The sequence below is a fragment of the Aulonocara sp. 'chitande type north' Nkhata Bay genome, linkage group LG1 (assembly GCF_057382095.1).
Source record: "Aulonocara sp. 'chitande type north' Nkhata Bay isolate Kocher_YH1m ecotype deep benthic linkage group LG1, A_spYH_male_GT1.1, whole genome shotgun sequence".
Taxonomy (NCBI): domain Eukaryota; kingdom Metazoa; phylum Chordata; class Actinopteri; order Cichliformes; family Cichlidae; genus Aulonocara; species Aulonocara sp. 'chitande type north' Nkhata Bay.
Window position 1 is genome coordinate 22,270,324 of NC_141344.1, and position 14,359 is coordinate 22,284,682.

The following is a 14,359-nucleotide window of genomic DNA, read 5'->3' on the forward strand; positions in this document are numbered from 1 at the left end:
TTCTAAGACAAAGCATTTTATGTATATGTGTGAACTTCTGTAAGAATGTGTGTGTGTGTGTGTGTGTGTGTGTGTGTGTGTGTGTGTGTGTGTGTGTGTGTGTGTGTGTGTCAGACCTCCTGCTGACCAAAGGGTCGTAAACCCAGGAAGTTTACATCAAAAGAAACAGATCTTTCCGATAGGATGTATCTACAATAAAACCTCCCCCAGCACAGAGTGGTTGGAGAGGTGGTCAGGATCAAAGGAATGACTTTGATCCTACTGCTTGAACTAAGACTGTACAAATTTAAGAAACGCAATGGCAACATTCAACGATTAGACTTACACTAGAACTAGAGGAAGTCCACAGTCTATATAAATGTACCCCCTTAGGGTTAATTATTGGACCTCAAGGTAACTGTGTGTACCTTCTTAATGGCCAAAAAGGTGTGTACATGTTCCCAAGCAGTAAAAAAAGACCATATTTGCACCGTTTCTCTGAGATTTTGAGGTGCAACCCCAGGAGATTTGCCTTTGTTGGGCCAAACGCAAAAAGAAATTGGGCAAAATACAAATTTTACTCTTTGGTTTTAAGCTTTTATTGTTTCTTTGTTGATCTAACTTACATGAAAACACATTATTTTATGAGGAAAAATTGAATAATAATCATGCCGACACCCCGGGGTTAATAAACTTGAGCCAAAGCCTCCTCATGACGATTATGCCAACAAATTTGACTTATTTCCTGTATGTTTTTCTTTTATTTTAATGAGTTCTATAAGGAAAAATATTGTTCCAGTGAGTTGTTGCATTTTCATTTTCATTCTCAGTTACTAAAATGTTTTGTATTACTCATACCTTTAGGTTTTAGTTTCCTTTTAGGTGCCATAATACATGATAAGCTTGGCAATGCCCCAGTAACAAACCAATGTACCAGTAAAGCAACAACAGGATACTTTATTTTTATAAGCATGTATATATTAAAAAATATCAGTGTTTAAATTCCTTTACTTTCTTAATTTGGTCTTTTTCATGATCTGTTCTTATGGGCATTAGAAGAAGACATCACAGGGTATTTTCATTTCATGTTTATAGAGTTTGGAAAAAAGCATGAAGGTGCATTACTTCTTGGTCCAGAGGTACGTATATAGATTGCCCTCCAAGTATAAATAAGCAAAAAAGAATAAATACCGATAAAAAAAATCACATTAATGACAAAAGGTTACATTTCAACCTAATTCAGAACCTGTTTAACCTGTTTCATTTTACGACTAGTTAAACTGTCTGCTGTACGCTGTTCACTGAAGTCAAGGCTATAAGAGAAAAACAGAACATGAGAGGACATGAATGGAGGCCCCTGCACAGTATATTCTGGCCATATACAACAGACCCTTGCCACTGGATGTGATTTAAAGAGATTTGTGGTGATAAGAAGGAGATGAGTTACAGGTGACATGTTTGTCATTACCACCCAGAGAATAACAGGAGTGTCACCCCTCCCCCGCGTTACCTTGAGATGTCCCCCTCCTCATCTCTCTGCTTCTCACGGATCTTGATTAATGCACACATGCTGTACATGCACGCCGATAGAGTCGAACACACGCAGAGCCCCTCCACCCTCTAAAAGTCAGATGGTAAAAGGAGAACAGGGATAGTCTCCTGTGGGCAGCATGCTGATACCCACCTGCTCCACGGTGTGCACGAGCGCTGGTACATTCACTGCATATATGTAGCTCATTTGTAGCACAGAAGTGGGTCAGGCATTGTAGTGGCTTGATGAAATTGAAACACACACACACACACACACACACACAAAAAAAAACAGTTAAGTGCAGATGGAGATGACTCCCAGGCTCACTGAGATAATTCGGTCATTTTGTTCTCTCTTATTCAAAGAAATGTTCTCTGTGCACCACTTCAGAATGACCCTAAACTAGACTGGGACAACAGTGAATTTAAAAAAAGATGTCTTTTGCACAATGTGGAGCCAAAAGATCATGTTAACTGAAGAGTTACAAGACTGTTCAGGGAGGTCATCTACACACAAATACAAGTATACACAAAATGATGCTGTGCTGATGTGTTTTCAGCTTTGACATTTTGCAAACAGAATTTCTCACAATAACCTTTCTCAGTTACTTTTCTTTTTACTTGCTTAAAATTTGTTCTGGGCTCCTTTTCCTACCGTAAAGCAATCCAGTTGGGTTTTTTAGAGCTTGGTGTTTGATTCACTAAAAGAAGCCATTTTCACATTAATAATGGTGCGATTTTAGCAGAGTTTATTTAGGTGGATCCAAAGCTTTTCTTAAAACGGCCAGTGTTTAAAGACTATGCTTGTACACAAGTAGTATTGCAATTAGCTATATTTTTATGTGTTCTCTCATTTTCAGTCATAAATACAAAGCCAACCTAAAACAGTCAAAACGCTTTGTAAGTAAATAAAAATAAAACATAAGAAAATAATTACAAAATCTCATAAGTCTAGATTTTATTCACAATACAACACAGAAAAAAATGTCAAATGTTTAAACATTTTAATATTTCAGCAAAAATATTAGCTCATTTTTAATTTGATGTCGACAACACACCTAAAAAGGTTTGGACATGGCCACGTTTCCATCTGTGTAGGTGACCAGTGTCTGGATTTTTGGGAGAGGAATGTTGTCCCATTTTTGTCTGATATAGGATTCTAGTTGTTCAACAGTCCTGGCTCTTCTTTGTAGTATTTTTCATTTCATTATGCTTCAAATGTTTCAGTTGATAAAACATCTGGAGTGAAAGCAGGCCATTTCATTCTGGACTCTTCTACTACAAAGCCTTGCTGTTCTTATAGCTGGAGTACATGTTTTGCATTGTCTTGATAAAACATTTAAGGGTTTTCCTGGAAAAAAAACACCATGTTGCTCTAAAACCGAGCGCTGATAACAAGCCTGATGGAGCCTCTCCTCTTCGTTCTGCAGGACTTGGAGTCCATGTATTTAAATGAATTTCAAATTTGGATTCAGCGGACTACAAAACAGTTTTCCACTTTGCCTCAGTCCATTTTAAATGAGCCTTGGCCCAGAGGATGGCGATATTTCTGGATCATATTCACAGATGGCTTCTTCTTTGCACCATAGAGCTTTAACCTCCATTTGTGGATGGCACATTGAACTGTGTTAACAGACAGAGATTTATGGAAGTCTTCCTGAGCCCATGCAGTGTTTTCCATGACAGAATCAGGCCTGTTTTTAATGCAGTGCTGCCTGATTTTGATTTTTTTTAGCCTTTTGTTTCCCAGTCCCAAGTTTTTTGATAGCTGTTGCTGTCAGCAAGTTCATGAAATAGTGAAATGTCTCACAAGTTTTTTTTGGTGGTTCTGTGGCAAATTCTCGTATCTCAAATCCAGGGTGTTAAATATTGAGATCCCAGTTTTTTCTGCTGTTGTCTCTTTATAATGTCAGATATAGCAGATATTCTCAATATGGTAATAAGACAAATGCCCCTGTCTGAGCACAGAAAATGCAACTAATGTGCAAACCTCCTGTGTGGCAGCCAATCAGAAGATCTGCATGGAGCAATATTAGATAAATAAATTAGAACTAGAACTAATCTAGTAACAAAAATATGGAGCTGGACATCACAGAGAGACTACTTGAAATGCTTTTTACATTTTATTTTATGTGCGTGCCATTATGTGTTAATCTGATGAGCATTCATCACAGCCTGATAAAGGTAATTATCGCTGAAGACAGCTGAGTGATATGTTGCTTCTAGCTGAAGATACTTTATAGAAAAGTAGCGGATGTCTCCTAATTTTAGTTCAGACTTGAGGGTGATTGGACAAGTGAGTCCTGTCTTGTAGATATGCACACATTAGCAGAAGCTGCCAATCATTTGGTGTGTGTCTTGTGAATGCTATTTGCACCGATGATTGAAGCAGTGCTGATTTATTGATGGTTCAGTTGCACATAAAGGCTATTTGTAAAATGTACAGTGGGCTGGACTCACTTGGGATGCTGCTCATAAATGTAGTTTTGTAGACCATCACAGTTTGGCATTCCATCCCTCCCAACAACAACATGAATCTCATCAATTTAATGGTTGTTTGCACAACTGAGTTGGGCGGCACAGTGAATACTGATTAGAACTTTATGTCTGCTTTTCTGTTCGCAAAGGAGGCTATGCAGCTGCATGACAGCATGGGCTTTTCCTCTGAATTTCACATTTCTTTACTGCTTTGCTGTGGAGGAGGAGTGGGGGGGATTTCTTGGAAGGAGGATTTTATTTGCGCCACTAATACAATTAAATGTTAATGAGCCATTGTGGACTGCAAAATGGGCATCCAGGGGAATGAAAGGGTGTTTTCCATCCTACTAAGTTATGGTTCTGGCTATACCGACTGCTGCACTGGATAATTGAAAGACGCATGCCATCATCAATGATGCTCCAGTTTTTGAACATGTCTGAGAACAGAAAAAGACTAATTTTCATTCATAAAGTTTAAATACCTGTGGTCAACCATCCACAGAAATGGACAGTGCACAAGAGAGATGGAAAAGAGAGAGCAGGCAGGGTGGAGTAGGTGGATTCAAGTTTCAGGGTGATTTGTGATGGAAGGATAGCTGCAAGAGTGAAAGCGAAGGCTTTATCAGATTGTAGTGAGACCTGCTGTGATGTATGGTTTGGAGACATTGGCACTGATAAAGTGATAGGAGGCAGATTTGGAGTGGGCCGAGCTGAATGAAGACCCACAGGACCTAAGGAGAGGATTAGAAATAAGTACATCAGAGGGACCGCTCAGGGTGAGCGGTTTGGAGACAAAGTTAGAGAGGCAAGGCTGAGATGGTTTGGACATGAGCTGAGGAGGGATATTGGATATACTGGACAGTTGAATATGGAGCTGCCAGGCAGGAGGGATAGAGGAAGACCACAGGGAAGACTTGTGGATGTAGTGAAGGAGGGCATGCAGAGGGTTGGTGTGACAGAGGAGGATGCTAAGGATACGATGAGATGGAGGCAGATGATCCTAAAACGAGTAGCCGAAAGGAGAAGAAGAAGAAGAATACTGAATGTGATGATAGACTCTAAATGATTAATCCATCATTAAAATATGAAATACATTTAAAATATGCATCTGTGTGGCATCTACTGGATGTATTGTGTAATTGACAAGAGAGCAGACTGTTAAAAGACCAAACTGAACTATATTCCAGTGGTTTGAACCGATACTGCTTGTTTTCTTAACCTCTTAAGCCCCAAGCCTAACTGATCTCCTGCCTTTTGCCCCCGCATCAGGGGGCGTTGGGGCTTAATTTCAGTAGTATTTGTGGCTTAAAACTTCAAACAAGTACACAAAAAGAGACTTGGATACAGCATTTTGACTCACCTTGTTGGTTACAGTGCTGGCTACACATTAAAAACCTCCGTTTCCTGCACATTGTAATTTCCTTGCACCTGTTCTTCTGTGTTGGCATGCCAGGTGAGCAATGGCGCAGAGCAACCCAGAAAACAGCAGCGGTCCGACCTCAACGTCCCCCTGGAGAACAACAACGTACCAGAGGTAAGACGTTCTCTGGATATCCTGTCGCAGCGTTTCCTTCTTTGTCATTTATCTACCCCGAGGTTGTTTGCACAGGATATATTGTTGTTTATGTGTGCGTGCATCCATATGGTTATGTTTGTGCGTGCATGTGTGTGTGTGTGACCATTTAAGTAAATGAGTAATTGTGTAATTACAACCTCAGCTCATGTCCTCTGCTTTCGGCATGATAGCATCCTGATAATTGACTAGCATTCTGCTTGTGGTTTTATGAGAGCCATTTCTCATCGAGATGTCTGCGGTGGGAGGATGCCCCCGTTCCACCCTCCCACCACCCTCCCTCCACCCTTACTTCCTTGTCCTTGAGGGGAGCAGAATCTCTGAATATGGAGGGAAGGCTCAGTGGTATCACCAGGATCAGTGTTTGAATCTCATGAATCTCCCTGTGGCCATCTAAAGCTTCCTCATCCCTCGTGGATACGATATCTCTTTGCAGTCGGGCTTTTCCGGCTTCCATAGTGCTTTTTAGCAAGTCAGGCACGTGGAGATTCTGGAGCTGCAAGGTTTAAATGCTTTTATCTGTGTCAGTGTTCATTTTGACAGCAAATTCTGATTTAGCTTTAGTCATAGTCTTGTGACTAAAATGTCGTGCAGCTGTAGTCATAATTTAGGCATCTAAGTTCTTTTACTTTCAGTCTAGTTTTATTTGACTAAATGTTATAATTATAATAGACTAAAACTTCAGTTTGCCATGCTATTACTGGTGAGAGTTGCTCCACATGGTTTACTAATCATATTATTTTCCTTGACATCAAACGCAAAGGGTGTCTGTATGTGTGGAGAAGAAGATCACTTCCCAACTCGTCCCGCCTTTCTGCACAACTTAATTAGTTCTGATTGGATCTCGTCTCTGCAGAACATTTTCATCTCGTTTTTGTTTGTTGATGATTGTGTAAATACATTTCATCATAGTTTTTGTCTATGAAAGGAATAATTCTGTAAATTTGGCGTCACTGGTCTTTCAACTATTGTGAAAGCCTTGTTTTGCTAGTGTGTCTTTCATGATGGCATATTTGAAGTCAAGTTTATTTAAAGAATTTGAAGTTTAGCACGTTTATTTTGAAACAGCAGAGAAGTACAGTATGTAATTCACTGTAAGTCTATTCATAACATTTATCTGCTATTACCTGTTTCTGTCTTCCAGCCTACAAAGAAGGTCGCATCCTTCCCCAGCTTTGTCGATGGTAAGTTCATCTGCACATCTGTTTGGTGGTGAAATTCAAATTTTGGAATAAAAACCAAGTAATCACAATAAGTTACAGTACTTCCCTGCCTTTGGGCATGATCTAGGGCTAACAGTATGTTTTAAAAGGCTTTAGTTGCCATCAGATCATGGTGGCACATTGTGCTCCAAAGTGGGTGTCTGAGAGTCCACATCTAGATATCACAGGATATCACAGATGCAGATTAATCACAGCTCCTGTTAGCACTGCACCTCCATTAGCTCACAGCCGGTGGCCATTTCACTGCTGAGGCCTATCCAGCCGTTTATCACTATATCTCCAGTGTTTGGCTTCTTTTTCTTCACGCAGCACACTGACTGCAGTAATTAAAATACCTTCTCCGCTGCACGCTCCACCCTTTCAGTCTAAACATGCTTTGTCTTTCCCTTTGTCTCCCTCTTAATCACCATCCTCTCTGCCTCTCCCTGGCTCAGTCCCAGGACCCTGTGAGCCAGAAGACCTGATTGATGGGATTATCTTTGCTGCTAACTACCTGGGCTCCACTCAGCTGCTGTCTGAGAGGAACCCCTCCAAGAACATCCGAATGATGCAGGCCCAGGAGGCCGTCAGCAGGGTCAAGGTACTCAAAAACACCCACTCGTGCACCGATTCACATACGAAGACACAGTTACCGCTGCATTTCTGAGTCATACAGACAATCACACTTCCTTGTGCTTTCACAATATAGGTGTCACAATATACTGGTGATAGTAAATAATATGAAACAGCAATATCATGTCAGAAACACGGATATGACAACATGGTGATAACAACCCAGTGGCAGCACAGCCATGATTCAGCTCAAGAGTCAAGTTTATTGCAACTCTCCAATTTAATCTGTGCTCACCTACACAGGTGGAGTCAGGCTGTTGTTGGGTTGTTAAGTGAAACAGTTGGAGATGAGCAGGCTGGACTTAAATTCTTAATTTAATTACCAATTTGTTGTCTGCCCTTGTTACTGCTTTTCCTTGCTTTCTTAATACTAGCCTCTTAAAATGTGCAACTGTGCCCTGCGCCTTGTGCTCTGCACTTTCCAGCTGGCCCAATTGAGTTACAAGAGTTTGCTGCTCTGTTCTAGCTGTGCAAACTGAGCACTGCACATGTCAGTGACATTTGGTCAGGCTGGTTTAGGCTTGTTATTTGCCTTATTAGAGACAACAGAATAATCTTTTCAGATGTTCCGAAGACATTTACACAGTTTGTTGCTTCTGTTAGATTACTAATGGCTTTATCCTTTTTTTTCCTTTTTTTTTAAAAAAGATTGCAACCCACCTCCTCTCTGCACCCACATGGTTCACATAGCCTCTGTGTCAGATCCACAAAGCACAGCAATAAATAGAGCTAAGTGTGCTAAGGTATGCTGAGGAGAGGACACAGAGGGAGACAGAGCGAACCGATAGCAAGGCTTAAGAGGGCTATATATACACGGAGAATTGATTGAATGATGAGACGTACGTGGAAAACTCTGGGGATAATGCGGACGATCACAAAGGAGTAAAAATGCAGCTGTCAAAGTTAAATAGAAAGTAAAAAAAGACATGAATCATTGTAACAGAAGGCAGAGGAAGGAAATAACAAAGAGCAAATAAGTTCTCACAGAAACCACAGGGACCATTTTCATTTCTTTTTTTCTTTATTTTTTGCAATATTTCCTATGGCTAACATAATTATGTAGGGAAAATCTCACATCGTGACAGCCCTAACAACATTAAAGACTAATTTTGGTTGCAAAGTGTTTTTCCTCTGGTTCCATAATGCTTTGTAGTCCCTAATTGAGTCTGAAGAACTGTGAATATCAGAGCCAGCTGGGTCGGTCATGGGTTGTAATTTACAGCTGCCCTGTTGGGTAGTCAGCCACATCATTTGTAACTTCAACAAATATTGATGATGAGAAGTAGCACTAGTAGCAGCAGTGAGGTTGCGGTAGTCCCAAGTCACCAGGAAGTACTGCCGGTGATCCTAAGTATCTGGAAATATGTATTAGTTGAATAAACAGTTCCTCCAGTAGGAAGCTGCTGAGAGGCCGTTCCCTTCGGACGGAGCTTTTTATTCAGTGACGGTTCTCTAATTTCTAACAGATGTGCCATCATTCTGTTGTTGTTTAAGCAGCACCAGAAACATTCAAATGTACCTAAAGACATATAAAAGGACATAGAAGCCTTACAGGAACACTCAGTGGCATTACATGACTAATACAGAGAGTGTATTCCTGATACAGTGTCATTTTTCACATTACTGTACATGCATAGAATGGGAAAACACAAACAAAATCCTGGTACTGCAGAATATTCTGTTATATTTAGTCATTTATAACAGCTATGACATTATTTCTTAACTCATACCCACAAACTTCCAAATGAAATATACAGTACATGGATATTAATTATTTTTTCTAAGCAGTATAGTCATGTATTAAGCATCAGTGGTCTTTTAGGGCAGCTGAAAAACTTGGCCAGATTAGACTTCAGGGCACGTGTGTTCGTCACAGCCGACTGGATAATGGGGCTTCTGGCATGTGAGCCTCCCTGCTGTTCACTAATATCATTACAAAAATGATGTTTCAGAAAAGTGCTGTGGATGGTGCTAGTGCAGCTCAAAGAGGCTCATTTGATGTTAGTTTGGAGAAGCTTTTCATCACTGTCCAGAGCTCTTGTGATAAAACATCTCTTATGACAAACTAGACTGTCAGACTTATGGTACTGGTCACATTTATCTGTTTTGGGCTCGCAGTCCCTCTGCCAGGTGACTGATGTCATCTCGTGTCGTGACAAGATGACATTAGTGCTAACGTTCTGGTGCGTAGTTGCTAACCGAGCACTGGCCTCTTTTATCTCCCTCTCGTGTGAATACAAGCTTTGATGTTATTCTAAATATTGAATGACCGCCTCCGTAGTGGTCTACTTTTAGAAAGTTACATGCTGAAATAAGACTTGTTAATCGACGTGTGACCAAAGTCTGTTTAAGCTTCTCATATTGGTTGTATTGTCTCCGTTTTAGCCACATTTTGCAGGTTTCTTATGCTTGTGTGAAATAAACAAACATATAATTTTGTTCATGTAATTATTAAGGGACAATCCTACATAATTAGAGTTTCCATAAGGTTTGTATATGAAAATATAGGGAAAACACACATAAACTCAAAGGAAAACGTATGTATCTTGACTGCGCTGACATGTTTCACAAATATAACACACATATCAAGGTGTAGTCACAGCCTGCTGCTTCATGGTACTCGGTGAAGCTGCTGTGAGGTGGCATTGATATCTAAAAAGACAATATGGCTAAACATTTATACTTTTCTTCAAATATTTAGGTTCATTTCAGCTCATTCACTGAGCTGAGCATGTGTACAGACTCATATGGATGCTGTGCTATCCTATGTCATGATACTTAATGGGCAGGCTTTCATAAATAGACATGTGCATGGGAGAAGAGAGAGTATATTTCTGAGTCAGTATTGATCCAAAAAATAACATTATAACTACTGTTAGTAGCCCTTAGTCTTTTTATATGTCGCTGAATCAAAACAAAATAATCCACATCACTGAATTACTAAATTGATTTAACAGTAAATAACATTCACAGTAAAAATAAACAAATATATGCAATCTGGAAGTATACTAAAAACTACTATAAGGTCATAAACGAACAAAATCACATATGTTACGATTTATAGCTTGAAAATGCCTATAAGTTAAATTTCCTGTGGTAACATCCAATATATTATTGACTACTATTGTCATTTATGATAAGGATTCGTTTTAGAGTTAACACAAGTATGGTTCACTAGACTGGTGTATGTCTAAAAATGGACTTCTCATGTCTTGTGCTAATAAACCCAATTTCCCAAATTCAGGAAGAGCACTGCTGATTGATCAGATGCAATAACATCCCTATTTGTCACATTGTCGGATCTTTGCTGACCAGTTAGGAGAAATCCAAATTCAAAGAGTCCAGTCCTACACCTGGTTCAGGGCCCGAATAGCCCGGGGGGAGAAGTTCCTCCTCATTCTCTCTGTTTTATCCATGTAGTTTTACAACTTCACAGTGAGGCATGAGAAAGCCAGTTTTGATGTCAGTTTAAGTTAACATTTAGTTAGCATTTAAGCTTCCTTGCCCTATAAAGGGTTAAGACAGAACACTAATTATGTCACATAGCCCTCAGCCCTATCCTTATTGTCGTGTTCTTCAGATTAGCTTAGGGTTGAGAGTTAGCAGTGCAAAAATATTAATACATATCAAAATGTTCCTGAGCATTGCTAGAAATGTGTAAGTGTTAATATGAAAAAAATGTAGTGTGAAAACGTCAATACAAAAGTTAATGGGTGTACATTTGTTTATGACTGTACAAATTTTGGAAAAGCTACCGAATGAATGTTTAGTTGATTTCCTTTAGTTATTTTTAATAGAATATCTATTAACAAAAGTTGAATCTTCAGTGTTGTCGGCCAGTCTTTCTGAAAGAGTTACAGTGGGTTTCACACATGCCCCGAAGGCCTGAATTTTTCGAGGCATCACCTGGAGAGGCAGTATGTGATAGACCAGCATGTGTCCAGATCAGTCAGACTCAACATTAAACAGACTTCATCCTGCCAGCTCTACACTACAAAGCCTGCGTGTGAATAGAGCAGGTACTGCAAGGGAGTCCTACCCCCTGCATCCTTACCCAGCATCCCTAAACCGCTTTTCAAGAAGTGAAGACATGACTGACACAAAGGTCTCTTACAGTGTGTTAATTAAACGTGTCATTCAATCAGCAGATTTCACTAAAGAATGAAGGTTGTTTACAGCCTAGGAACTGAGACCTTGGTTGAACAGGCAGAGCTGCTGTAAACATTGCCCACAATGTCATCATCGCAACCATGAAGTGCAATTTACAGAACTGTGTCGCTGGCATGACTGTCCATGTGCACTTTTATCACTCGCTCTTTGCCACACAGTTGTCTGCCTGCACAAAATCTTCTCCAACCGACTGCAGCAAATCAGCCGTTTTCTCTCAGTGATTTCCCTCGATTGGCCCTTCATTATATAATTCATTTATCGGGGGGGCGATCGTGGCTCAAGAGTTGGGAGGTCGCCTTGTAATCGGAAGGTTACTGGTTCGAGCCCCGGCTTGGACAGTCTCGGTCGTTGTGTCCTTGGGCAAGACACTTCACCCGTTGCCTACTGGTGGTGGTCAGAGGGCCCGGTGGCGCCAGTGTCCGGCAGCCTCGCCTCTGTCAGTGCGCCCCAGGGTGGCTGTGGCTACAATGTAGCTTGCCATCACCAGTGTGTGAATGTGTGTGTGAATGTGTGTGTGAATGGGTGGATGACTGGATATGTAAAGCGCTTTGGGGTCCTTAGGGACTAGTAAAGCGCTATATAAATACAGGCCATTTACCATTTACCATTTATCCCTTGTGAACCGAATGAATAGCACTATAGCAACCGACCTTAAACACTGAAATGGAGACTGTCGGCTTAACGCAAACCACACATAGAAAGAACCTCGTGTCCTCTCCTGTTCTTTATAAATATGTGCTATTTAAATAAAAACAAGTTGACTAGAGTATATTTCTGCCACACTTGTATTTTTGCCTCACATCAACCCAAGGAAGCATCTGTGTAGTATAATAAAGCACAGGTTCGCACCCTGTGGTGCTGAACTGAGCAAAAAGAAGTATGGCAGGTAAATTGTAGCAGAGCTGTGTAGGCTGTTTATGCAGATCTTTGTGCCATGATGTCAACTCGCTGTTTGATGTAATATTTATGAAGTTTCAACCCCCCCCCCCCCCATTCCCTTTCACTACCCCCCCCCCCCCCCCCCCCTTGCTCCTCGTCAGCAGAGCAGTAGGTGTTGCTCAAAGCCTCAGATGTTTGTCTTCCTGAGAGCCGATCACAGAAGAGGAAACTTTACAGATTGAAAGCTGGAAAAAGACACTTCCCTCTGGGCTGTTATTAATACTGTGTTGGTGGTTACAGCTTTGCAGCAGTGGCTCAGGCAAACATCCAGGCCTGCACTCGAAAATGTAATGTCAAGATAATTTCCTCTGGTCGATGGTAGATGGAAGGAAGGCCAGCAGCTCAGCTTGAACCTTATACGGAGGGGATAAATTGAAAGATTACCGAGAGCTAAGAGTCCTCCTAAAGATTAGTTATCTAAGGTCAACTGTTAGAGCCCACTACATGAACAGTGTTACTGATGAACTAATCACACCCATTAGCTCAGTAAAACTGTCTCCATATTAGCTAAGCTCTTTAATTCCAAACACAGTGACTTGACCTTGAAAAAAAAAAGAACCCAAAAACCAAACAAACCCAAAGCAGAGAGTTGAAATCCTTGCACAGGGCTTATCGCCCCCGTTCTCTGTGTGTGTTGTTGATTGTTTTTTCCAGCATGTCTTTTCTGCTAGCAGCATTTAGACTGTGTCGTAAACGTGAAAGTCGGTAAGAGCAGCGCCCGTGCGTTTGATCTGAATGACAGAGTTTGTCTGTGTGTTGATTAAATGCTTTGTTCAGCACAGTAGCTTAAAAAGCTTTGTGAAGAATGCAGGAACAGTGTCAGTCCATGTCTACACGCTTTTTGTTTGTTTTTTTAAAGAAGCAATTATTACCATCTGTAATTGCTGTTGTGATAACCAATATGGCTGTGCGAAACGCTTTCTCAACAAACACACTCCTCCTCTCTCGCTCTCTTTCTTTCTGTCACTCTTCCTGTTTGTGAGAGCAGCGACAGCACACCTGCCTTTTGGTTTGGGGCTTTACTGTCTTACCTTCTTTTATTTACCTTCTTTATTTCCTCCTCCTCTTCCTCCTGTTTTTTGTGCTCCTGTATCTGCTGACCTTGTCCCGTCCCGTCCCAACGCCTGCCTGCCTGCCTGCCTGCCTGCCTGCCTGCCTGCCAGAGGGTACAGAAGGCTGCCAAAATCAAGAAAAAGGCGGTGTGTAATAAACGGAACAAAAAGAAAGACCCTTTGGCCACTTTACTTCCACTCTCACCTTTTATTTTTTGACTTCATATTTGCCTGTCTGTGTATCCTTTTCCATTTGTGTCTCAAACACTTGAATGTTCATGCACTGAGTTCAGCAAATCTGTGTCAGGTTTATCTCTGTCCTTCTGTCTGCGGAAAAAGAAATCTGTATCTCCAGAAATATTGTAGAACTCTTTAAAACTAACAATTATATTGTTATTTATTAGGCAAATACCAAAGTGAGTCATTTTATATACCCAAATTTGAGCCGGCCCACTTCTCTGAGATGCCATAAATTATTCAAGCATAACAGTCAAACTAATGTTTTTGTTCAGGAATGCAAGTAAATAACTGTAATTTAGGATTTTAATCAAAATTAAATGATGTGCTTCACTGTGTTTTTCAGTCTTTTGTTTTTTAGTATTAGAAATATGCAGGATTAACCATTACAGAAGCATTAAAATCCTTTGGGTTATAACCAGTACTGTCACTTAGACTGGGTGGTGGGCTAAAAAAATTGTCAAGCACTGTATATGGAAAGAACAAAGAAATAACTGAAATAAATGTGACGCAAATACATCCCACGCACACACATTAGAGACTATTTTTTTTCTTTTATTTCCAGT

At 40.5% G+C, this 14,359-nt stretch overlaps 1 protein-coding gene across 4 annotated transcripts in view; it reads left to right on the plus strand.

Moving 5' to 3' along the window:
* Positions 1-14,359, plus strand: part of apba2b (amyloid beta (A4) precursor protein-binding, family A, member 2b) — an 87,054-nt gene that overhangs the window by 56,828 nt on the left and 15,867 nt on the right. For all 4 annotated transcript variants that reach the window (XM_086288445.1, XM_086288455.1, XM_086288464.1 and 1 more), the window contains 4 exons: positions 5,441-5,521; positions 6,705-6,744; positions 7,218-7,363; positions 13,668-13,703. In XM_086288445.1, the coding sequence (XP_086144571.1) occupies positions 5,441-5,521; positions 6,705-6,744; positions 7,218-7,363; positions 13,668-13,703 (303 nt within the window). The remainder of the gene's footprint in view (positions 1-5,440; positions 5,522-6,704; positions 6,745-7,217; positions 7,364-13,667; positions 13,704-14,359) is intronic.